The sequence below is a fragment of the Curcuma longa genome, chromosome 2 (assembly GCF_044706935.1).
Source record: "Curcuma longa cultivar G26 ecotype Majalengka, Jawa Barat chromosome 2, ITB_CL_G26_1.1, whole genome shotgun sequence".
Taxonomy (NCBI): Eukaryota; Viridiplantae; Streptophyta; class Magnoliopsida; order Zingiberales; family Zingiberaceae; genus Curcuma; species Curcuma longa.
The window spans coordinates 572,397-583,436 of record NC_133862.1 but is presented as its reverse complement, the minus strand read 5'-3'; the positions used below and the strand labels follow the sequence as shown (position 1 = coordinate 583,436).

The following is an 11,040-nucleotide window of genomic DNA, read 5'->3' as shown; positions in this document are numbered from 1 at the left end:
ACTTTATTCTTTTTCTTCTACATTTGCTCATCACAGATGCATGCCAATTCAATATGCATCATATCATCAACAAAGGATAAACAACAACAATAATCATGGCAGAGTTCACTCTTCGCTTTTTTCCCCTTCTCTTCTTATTGCTGGTTGTGTATCATTCGAAATATAAGGATAAGGTTTAATGCATTTGAGGTATAAATGTGAAAATTACTTCTAGAAACCTTTTGGAATGAGCATGTGAATGGTTCAGACATAATACATATTCACTACACAGAGCAGTTCACCAGTGGCTATTTTTTGTAACAAGTGCAAATTTACTGTTAGTATAAGAACTTAATCGATGATACATCCATAGAATTAGGGAGCATCTACTTTGTGATAAATAACATATGCAATTAGTATGCTGGTTTCCAACATTTGCAATTAAATCAAACATAAATGCCTTTGCAAAATATTAAATTAATGAAGAATTGTTAAATTTAATTTAGGGAGACATAACACCCACACAAGAATTATCTTGCAGTTACTCATGATAATCACATTGTACTATTTAATTGGACTGAAACTAATACACTTAGTATCTTTTGTATCCTTGGGATATTTCTATGTTTGATAGACTATCAATATAATGAACACAAATGGGCTCATTCATTTTAATATATCCCAGTCTACACCTTTAAATGAAGCCGCCATATTGCTAATTAAGTTTATTTGGATGTGTTATTTGTTTTGATGTAATATCCAGCCACCTTTTCTTTATATAATTATTTGGATGTGCTATTTGTTTGATGTAATATCCAGCCACCTTTTTCTTTATATAGTTTGCATTTCTCCAAGCTGATCATGGATTTAAAAAGCAGCCTATGCAGTTTTAATAGGGACTGAATCATATATTATTAAGTTGCTGTAGGTGTGTATTTTAAATAGCTATCCATGCAGACTATTAATAGGCTCAGTTGACTTAGGTTGAAGTGTTAGGCAGGGTAAAAAAAAACCAGTATATTTTGTTGTGGTTTTCTTATTTAATAACAAAATTCTTACCTCAATCACTTGTTCACTTTCAAGCCCTATCTTTGCTTGTAAAGTTGTTTTGATTAGTTATGTGAAAGAAAAGATATTCACCCTTTGTTTTTCTTTATTTTTGCTAGATTCAACTTTTATTATTTTCAAATTCCTCTACAATTTTTTTCTATGTGTACCTTGATAAACATATCAAATATTTATTTTCCTTTTATGGATTTTATTTTTTAGTACATTACAATCTCTGTACAATCATGCAATGACTCTAACATCATAATATATCGCAATATATCTAAAATTATTTCATCCCTCAAATTCTATCATGGTATCACAACAAACTTTGATCCTCTATTACTTGCATTATGTTCTTGTTTGGAGGGAAGACTACTGGATGATATTGATCATGGTCTCCCCCTCCCCCTTGACTCTGTCCTCCTGCTTCATCTTTATTGCTCGACATTGATATCCATGTGATGCTACCATTCCCATTAACGTTTCTGTCCTCTATAGCATCCTGGATAATTATTGCCTTGGTGATCAGAAGGTGTGATGTTCCTACGTAATGCGACATCATCGCTAACCTCACCAACTTGTTTGCCCTTTTTTGTATCCTTATTGTTGTCTTCATCAACATTTTCCATTGGCATGCTATCCAAGCTGTGCCTTCTACCTCTGCAATCACTCATCAAAGAGTAGTATTAGAGTTTTTGCACAATCATTCTTCAACATATTATCTAGTAATCTTATGAAAATGGGAAATCATGTGTCGGGTGTGAGAGGTTTTTGATTTGGCAGTGGTAATTTGTAAGTGTAATTGTGATGTAACAATTGTTTCTTATTCAATGTAGATGAACTGTTGGGTTAAGTGGGTGATTCATTATGGGCCAAGTGGATAATTCAATTTGATGTTATGTAGTGGTTGATGGTGGACATGTCGTAAAGGTCTTTGCAGTCTCCTTAAGGCTAGAGAAACCTTTAATTTGATTTCAGTCAATCATTCTTGGTGGCAAGTGTGTGGTATGCTTATAATCTAACTTTAGTTTCTAATTTGGAAATTCTTGCACATGTTTAATGCAAATTGAAGTTACTTTCAATGCATTTGAAATGAGATTGAAACACAAAGATATTAGAAGGTATTTTCTGTCAATTTGATTTAATTTTTTGTATTACCTTTGATTATTATCAAATTCCCTTGATTTTGTATAGATTTATCATACTATTTCCATATAGCATCATATTGAATATTTCCCCCCTTTATGCTTGTCCTTTTCCATTATATTTCAATTTCTATAAAATCATGTAACCATCGCAACCAAGGTTTAAAATTTTGAGTCATGTCAAAGTTTTAGTCTTTAGCCGAGATAACACTCAATATTGTGTCGTCATTTTGGTGTATGATGCTGGTGGTGAATTGGAGATGGAAGGATGAAGAAGATAAAGACAATATCTTAATTCATCTCAACATGTGTTATAGCATGCCAAAAGAGTGTTGAGTCTTGGCATAGTATGATACTATGATTGAAGAGACATTGTCCGTGTCTAATAATATTGAATTTTATTAATTTATTTGAATGATACGTTTCGACTATGTCGTCTAACACGGTAAGTGATTTCAAGTTATGATACCAAGATTCACATAATTGAGATCGTACCTAGGAATGATGAGTTATTAATTGGATCACAACATTGCATTTTTTTTTTTTTTTTCAAATCTGTACAATTTTGCAATTCTTTTGGTTGAAAATTTATTGGAATTCTTTCGGTCACCCAAGTGAGATGCATTAAAGATGAGCCTAATAAGGTACTAGTGAAGGATGAGAAGATAAAGAAACGATGAAAAGAGGTATTTTCACTAACTTTTAATGAAGATTTAGATGATCAACTTAGCTTAGAAAATTTAAGCATGTCAGAGGAATATAAAAATTTAAAAACTTGTTTGGTTTCATGCTTGAAAGGTCGACAGTAGAAGTTATAAATCTTCTTAAATAACTGATTGAAAAGTATCGACATACACATGATATTCATTGACCTAGAAAATGCTTATGATAGAATCCCGAGAGAAATTATATGGAGAGTTCTATGATAAAAATGTGTTAGCATAGTGTATATTAAAACAATTAAAGATATGTATGATGATGTAATGATAAGGGTGAGGACTCCAAGTAGATTAACCAAAGCATTTCCTATAAAAATAGGGTTATATCAAGGATCAAATCTAATTCCATATCTTTTTACATTAGTTATAGATGAAATACACATAACCAGGCATACCATAGTGCATGTTGTTTGTAGATGATGTTATTTTGGTCGATGAGACACTTGAATCAGTAAATGTTAAGCTTTGATCTTGGCAGAAGACACTAGAAGTTAAAGAGACTTAGTAGAGTAAAAACAAAATATATGAAATTTAAATTTAGAAGTTATAAAAGAAGTAGCAAAACAATTGTAAAGATAGGAGATGACGAGTTACTTATAATTGAAAGTTTTAAGTATCTAGGATTTATTTTGTAAAAGGATGGAGGGGTTGATAGATATATTTTGCATAGGATACAAGAAAGATCATTAAAATGGAGGAAGACATCAGGTGTTCTTTGTGATATAAGGTACCTCTAAAGCTCAAAGGGAAGTTTTACAAAATGGTAGTTAGATTTGCTATGATATATGAAGTTGAATGTTAGGCTATGAAACGAGCACACTGCACATAAGCAAAAAAAATAAGAGTCGCAGAGATGAGGATACTAAGGTGGATGCTAGAGAGAAAGTCAAAGTTACATCAATTGAGGGAAAACTTCGAGAGACATTTAAAATGATGTGAACATGTACTTAGGGGACCAACAAGTACCCCAGTTAGACGTTGTGAGATCATGACAAATATGCATATTAATCGAGGAAGAGAGAGATCAAAGAAGACTTGATTAGAATTCTTGATAATATGATATGAAAAAGATAGATCTACTTTTAATGATGGTTATTTTTAAAATGTTAATGTGAATGTAAGCATATTCCACTAAGTCAAGGTTATCAGAACTGAGATGCTACCTAAAAATGATAAGGGGTTGTTGCTTAAATGGTAGATTTGTAAAATAGTGACCCAATTTCAATCATAGTTGAGAATAAGCGAATTTGGGAGATAGGGCAGTACAATCATATGGTCTGATTACGACATCCATGATTTGCACCTTCTCTAGCCTTATTGACTTGATATTTTGATTGTTTGGTCATCATCAACAAGCAATGTTCTATATCACTTCAAGATATACCAAGATCGACTATTTGTTGCTTCTTAGGGACTTGAGAAAAATCCACTATCGTTAGTGCCCATGTTTTTTGCATCATGATATCATGTTGATGTGCTAATTAATTTATATGACATTGGCTTTGTGTTGCAATGTATGAGAAATTTTGATCATGGGAGTTAAATATTAAGCTATGAATCCAGTACACTAGCAAAAGATGAGAGTCATAGAGATGAGAATGTTAAGGTGGATATGCAAATATACGAGGATGGAAAGGATACGAAATAATAAGATTAGAGAAAGAGTCGGGGTTGTGTCTATTGAGGAAAAATTTTGAGAGACATATTTAAGATGATATTTACATGTACATAGGTTATGCGAGATTATGACAAATACACATATTAAATTTTGTTAGCAACAAATAAAATAATATAAAATTCATTTAAATATAGATGAGGATATAATAGGAAATCGAATCCAACGGTATAGGAGGATTCATATACTCGACTGCACTTAGTAGGATAAAAACATAGTTGTTGTTATCTTTATTAGCACATGGAGCTATTGCACACACTGCATTAGCATCAGACCACACACAGTTTAGCTTACATTGTTGCACTTCAGCATCTTGAAGTATCTGCTTATCATGTTCCTCAATAAAGTATCTGTTCCTCAAACCTTTCATTAGAATACTGCAGAATGTGAACAATATTTTAAGTAAAATGGCAAACATCGTTTCTGTTGATTACTGTCTTCTGCCTGGTATTTCATTATTTGCATAGATGTCAGTTCGCCCGTAACCTTATAGTGCATTTGATGTAGTTACTTCATTATGATAGGAGCTTATACTGTTCAAAGCCAAAGATTATCTATCTTTTACAATTGATTAGAAAATCAGAGTACCATGATCATTAAATGTAAATTTTAAATTCTTGCTAGACATTCCTATTTAAATGGTTACATTTTTTTTATCGGAAATTGTTTCCTGCTTATTTGATGGTCAATTGTTTCCTTTCATAGTGTTTTCTATTGCTTTGGAGTTATCTCAACTAATCACATTTTTTCAGCTTCGTGTATATTTGAGAACACATGCACTTGACCAGATGGTGCAAGCTGCAAACTCAACTGCAGGCTTGAGGACCATCAAAAGGGTTGATCAGACACTCCAAGATCTAGGGGTTTGTTTCTTTTTCCTCAATCTGTCCCAATAATAACAAATAATTGAGATTTCTTTTGTTTTTATATTCTTTTTTTATGTCTGATCAGACATGAAATAAACTTTACTATGTTTATTAATCTTCTTTTGTAGGTTCATCTGAAACCAAAGGTTCCAACTAAATCAGTTTGTTCAGAACACCTTGAATTGAGAAAAGAGATACTAACACTGCTCAACCTACAAAAACAGGTACATATTATGCTACTTTACCATTTCCAGTCAATGTTAAGTTTTTATAACAGTCTGTGCTGAAGTTTTCCTATGGGAAATATGATTGATGCAACATCTAGAGCAACTCAACTCTTCCCAAGAGGCAATTTATAATAAAATTAAAAGACTAAAGATTATTAATATTGAAGAGCAATTAGGTTCAATATGATTAAAGGGCAGCCTGGTGTACGAAGCTCCCGTCAATGCAGAGTCCCGGGGAAGAGTTTATCGTATACAATTTTACTATGCTTTCAAGAGGTTATTTTCGAGATTTGAACCCGTGACCTCCAAGTCACATGATAGCGAGTCACATGATTACTGTTGAGCCAAGCTCCCCTTCAATTAGGTTCAATATGATTAAATAAAAAATAAAAAAATTTGGTATGCTAAAGATGACTATTAGATATTATACTTAGAAGAGTAAAATCTATTAGTCTTTATGTGCAATGTGTAAAGATATGCAAAAATATAGTCAATGTAATAAAAATAATTAATTTAAATATTATTAAGTGTTGTAGCTTCACAGGACGAGCTCATTGAAGGGAGTAGATCCATGTATTCAACCTTAATTAGCTGGGAAAAATGTTAAGCAATGCAAGGACGCTAATAAAGATCCAACCTAAACTAGATCAACTACCAATACGATTGTGGTTCTTTTAGCAACCGACCCTAATTTTACTCGTGTGAATGTTTGCTTTTGGTATGTAACTGTCTCTTTAACTCCACCATGCTCCTTGACCACTCTTAAAATTCTAAAAAATGGTGAAACAAAATTCCTGTAAATATGGGAACAAAAGATGGCAAAAATAACAAGAGGTTATAAGTTTCTAGTCAACTCAAAGCTTGAATCATCCTATATGACTTAATGGAGAAGATTATATATAGTGTTCTAAAATGGGATTAGGCAATGACTACTTAGGTGGTAATGAAATGGGATTGCTTGCCTAGCCAATAAGCAATTCTAGATGGAACTTCTAAAGGAGGCTTAGCATACTTGCATTGGTGGCCCAGGCGAGTTCATTTATTTACTTTTAAAAATGGTTTATTTGAGAAATTGGTTCACTTGTAGCATACACTAACAATGCGCCAATATAGTTTTATGCTTTATGTTTGTTTATAATTTATTTGAATGAAATATGAAATATAATGCATTTTATTATTATTATTATTATTATTATTATTATTATGTCTTATTTATCAATTGTCACTTATTTATTTGTGATTATAGAGTTGATGTGATTGATTAATATATTTTATTAGATAGATATTAGTTTGAATGTTAATATTAATCTATTTTATTTGATATTATATTCATGTCTATTGCTTAAGTGCTACATAATAGGTTGACCACTTATCGCCTAAAATCACCTTTTAACCCTTTATTATTCGATTTTGTTACCCATACTAGTCCCATATAGCTATGTTTATTGTTCATCAATTTATCTTTAACACTATAAATGTTGTTATACATAGTGTTTATAATTAAGTCCCTAATATTTATAATTTGATCCATAACACATCCTCTTTACAAAGACCTATAGCACTAGAATGAACATCTTGCAACTTCTTCTGTGGCATGAAATATACATCGATCTTCTTGAAACTACTCTTGATGTTACATCTTCATATGATATAAAGTCATATCATCTTTAGTAATTAATGACTGCCATTCAAACAACTAGCTTCTTGTTTTTAATTATTACTATTATTGTTATTATTATTATGTTGCATAAAATAGCTGCAAAATAGAGAGGCTGAAGCTACTGCAAACCGAGACAATACATATGCTGAAGCACCAAGCACTCCTAAGGTAATTGGTCGTCTTCTATGATCACATGTTGAACACCAAAACATTTTTGATTCCTTTGATGTTACCTCTAGTGTCTGTGTTTACATCTTGACTGTTTTAAATGGTAATGTTAAAGCGTGCTTATCGTGGGGATGCTGAACGGACAATTGCCCCTGATTCTCTTGGTTTTGGAGGTAGGTGAAAGGAAGAAAAAGTTCGTTTAGTTTCATGTTATAAAAGAATATGGTGTTCTAAAATATATACTTCCCGTTTTTGCAGGTGATAGAGTTAGCAAACGTGACCACAAAAGGAAGGTTAGTTATTCAACTTGTTCTACTTTTGGGTTAATTAAATGGTTCATGCATAAACTATTCCCAAGTTTCAATTTGATATTTACACATTTTTTGCTTCCAATCAGATAAAACAAAAAATTTGGAAGATTAATTGAAACATTAATTAAGTTTTGTTTACTACAAAAATCCATTGCTTTTCAAGGTTCCTGGAAGGTTCATGGATGCGCCACCATCACCGCCCCAGTCGAAACGGCCTAGGAAATTGAAGTCTTCCGATGGATGATGCGCGAGGAAAACCATGTACCAGAAAACAAAGGGTAGACATTGTCATATTATCCATAGATCATCCAGTAAATGGGAAGATTGCTGCAGATTACCCCAACAAACTAACCAAACATTTGGTCGTGTTACCTCGATCTGTGATTTTCTGAACTTGTGTGACTTAGACAAGGATCCATACTTCTGAACCTTTGTCTTTGCAAGTGTACTAAGATTGATTATGAAACTCTAACTCTCTGTATAATTTGTCAAATTAACTGTGATAAAAATTACCGGCACGTTTTATGGAAAAGATGTCTTGTAAATGTGGATGATTCTGTCGTTCAAAGTGAGAATCCAGAAAGATAATGGCTTATGGATTCATCTAACTGTTTTTCTTTAATAATTCAGGTGTACGTCTATCTTCCAAATTTATATTTTCCCATTATGTTTGTCAGTAAAATCTACAGGAGAATTTGAAAATTTTATAATGTTAAGTCATTCTGATTTATTTTAATAATCGATGAAAAATTTTGATATGGATGAATTATCCAGTCGGATCGTCAAAGTTTAATATTTGAATTATTCAAAAAGAAAAAAAATGATCCATTTAAAATTTAGTCATATGTGCTGAAGATTGCCTCGCGACTAGCAAGAAAAAAAATTTAAAAAATAAATAAATAAAAATCAAACAGTTGAGTGGATAAATAATTCCAATGCAAGTAATTAATTATAAGTATAATATTTTTTTTAAAAAAAATGAGGGATTTTCTGAGTGCTCTAAGGAACTTCTTATGGTCTCTTAAAATTTTACACCTATTTATTAGGGATATTTATGTACGCCTTTTGCCCATAACAAATGATGGAAAATTAATTTCTGGAATATAGCTGAGTTAATTATAAAATTTAAATCTGGACGAAATCAAGTAATACCTTCCTTCATCATAATTAATTATATTTTTTGATTTATTTTTTTAATAAATAATTATTTTCGATTGGTAACGAAGATTCCGTATTAGATTGGAAAAGTCTCCGTCCACTCCCAACTCGCCACGCCGATTGCACGCGAAACTTCATCTATCCGATTAATTAATTTAATAATAAACTCCTCCCGTAAAAAGCAAGCATAATAATGCGTGGGGCCCGTGCAGAGCTAGAGGAGCCGATTGCGAGATCGGATCGAATCTAATCCCTGACGCCTCCCTCGTCATCCAGTCAACGCCCGCACCGGAGGGATGGGCGAGCTCTCCGCCTCGGAGTACGCCGACGACGCCTCTCCCCCTCTTCCTCCTCCTCCTCCTCCTCCTCCTCTGCTGCCGTCGTCGTCGCCTAAGAAGCTGTCGGTGCTCCCCCTAATCGCCCTGATCTTCTACAACGTCTCCGGCGGCCCCTTCGGCGTCGAGGACTCCGTCTCCACCGGCGGCGGCCCTCTCCTCTCGCTCCTCGGCTTCCTCATCTTTCCCCTTTTGTGGTCGCTCCCGGAGGCTCTCGTCACCGCCGAGCTCGCTGCCAGCTTCCCCGAGAACGGGGGCTACGTCCTCTGGATCTCCTCCGCCTTCGGCCCCTTCTGGAGCTTCCAGGAGGGCTTCTGGAAATGGGTCAGCGGCACCATGGACAACGCCCTCTACCCGGTCCTCTTCCTCGACTACCTCAGCCAGTCCCTCCCCCTCTTCGCTCGGCCCGCCGCCCGCGTCCCCGCCCTCCTCGCCCTCACCGCGGCCCTGACCTTCCTCAACTACCGCGGCCTCCACATCGTCGGCCTCGCCGCCGTCGCTCTCACCGCCTTCTCACTCTCTCCCTTCGTCGTCATGGCTCTGCTCGCCGTCCCCCGCATCCGCCCCCGCCGCTGGCTCGCCGTCGACCTGAAAAAAGTCAACTTCAGGGGCTACTTCAACAGCATGTTCTGGAACCTCAACTACTGGGACAAGGCCAGCACGCTCGCCGGCGAGGTCGACGACCCTAGCCGCTCCTTCCCGCGGGCGCTCTTCGGCGCCGTCGTGCTCGTCATGGCTTCTTACCTGATCCCCCTGCTCGCCGGCACGGGCGCCCTCGACACCTCCACCACCGGCGAGTGGAAGGACGGCTACTTCGCGCAGGTCGGCATGGCCATCGGCGGCGCTTGGCTCAGCTGGTGGATCCAAGCCGCCTCCGCCATGTCCAACATGGGCTTGTTCGAGGCCGAGATGAGCAGCGACTCCTTCCAACTGCTCGGCATGAGCGAGCTGGGAATGCTGCCGGCCATCTTCTCAAAGAGGTCAGCCCGCACCGCCCACCTCTTCTTCTTCTCCATCTCTCTCCTCCGATTCCTTTCTTCTTCCTTTCCCGATCCCCTTGCAGATCCAAGTACGGCACTCCGACCACCAGCATCTTATGCTCTGCGACCGGCGTCCTGCTCCTGTCGTCGATGAGCTTCCAGGAAATCGTGGAGTTCCTTAACTTCCTCTACTCCATCGGCATGCTGCTCGAGTTCGCCGCCTTCATAAAACTCAGAGTAAAGAAGCCAGACCTCCACAGGCCGTACAGGATCCCGGTAGGAAACGGCGGCGCCGTCGCCATTTGCGTACCTCCTGCAATTCTGCTGGTCCTCGTCATGTGCTTGGCTTCCATGAGGACCGTCGTCGTGAGTGGAAGCGTCATGCTGGTCGGGTTTCTGCTACACCCTGCGATAGAGCAGCTGAGGAGCAGGAAATGGGTTGCGTTTCTCGCCACCCCTGACTCGCCGGAGAGCGGCTCCATCGCCGCCCTGGTGCAGGACCAAGAGACCATCGACGTCGACGACGATGATGCTTCTATAAGCCTCTTGCTTGACCATTCGTACGCCAAGAAGGACCCTCTGGATTTGGAAATTTCGGTGGATGGTGCCTTCCAAATGGAGAGTTAAATCCATTTGTATTAGAAATTTCTAAGCTACCCTACACAATAATTAATGAAAAAGGTTAAATAGATTTTTTTTATTCGTCAAATATCAAAAGTGTGCCTTCCTGTTATTCAGTAAAAGGTGGAATTCATTACCTCAGCAGT

The 11,040-nt window shown here is 36.7% G+C and overlaps 3 protein-coding genes across 5 annotated transcripts in view; all 3 read left to right on the top strand.

Annotated features, from left to right (window-relative positions):
* LOC141818041 (SWR1-complex protein 4-like) overlaps positions 1-8,347 on the top strand; it is a 12,389-nt gene extending 4,042 nt beyond the window's left edge. Inside the window, exons 4-9 of the mRNA XM_074705635.1 lie at positions 5,321-5,431; positions 5,563-5,658; positions 7,418-7,489; positions 7,605-7,662; positions 7,748-7,782; positions 7,964-8,347. Of these exons, the coding sequence (XP_074561736.1) occupies positions 5,321-5,431; positions 5,563-5,658; positions 7,418-7,489; positions 7,605-7,662; positions 7,748-7,782; positions 7,964-8,044 (453 nt within the window). The 3' untranslated portion in view covers positions 8,045-8,347. The remainder of the gene's footprint in view (positions 1-5,320; positions 5,432-5,562; positions 5,659-7,417; positions 7,490-7,604; positions 7,663-7,747; positions 7,783-7,963) is intronic.
* LOC141820036 (SWR1-complex protein 4-like) overlaps positions 1-11,040 on the top strand; it is a 47,338-nt gene that overhangs the window by 30,972 nt on the left and 5,326 nt on the right. The gene's annotated exons all lie outside the window — the stretch shown is intronic.
* Positions 9,184-10,995, top strand: LOC141820026 (putative polyamine transporter At3g19553). Its single transcript, XM_074707308.1, has 2 exons — positions 9,184-10,273; positions 10,357-10,995. Exons 1-2 carry the CDS (start codon positions 9,255-9,257, stop codon positions 10,898-10,900), a joined length of 1,563 nt encoding a protein of 520 aa, XP_074563409.1. The 5' UTR covers positions 9,184-9,254; the 3' UTR covers positions 10,901-10,995.

What these genes read in the sequence shown, in the direction of transcription:
- LOC141820026 (XM_074707308.1), top strand. Translation starts at nt 9,255, where the DNA reads ATGGGCGAGCTCTCCGCCTCGGAGTACGCCGACGACGCCTCTCCCCCT. An exon ending in CCGGCCATCTTCTCAAAGAG is followed by an intron (nt 10,274 to 10,356) that starts GTCAGCCCGCAC and finishes ATCCCCTTGCAG; the next exon opens with ATCCAAGTACGGCACTCCGA.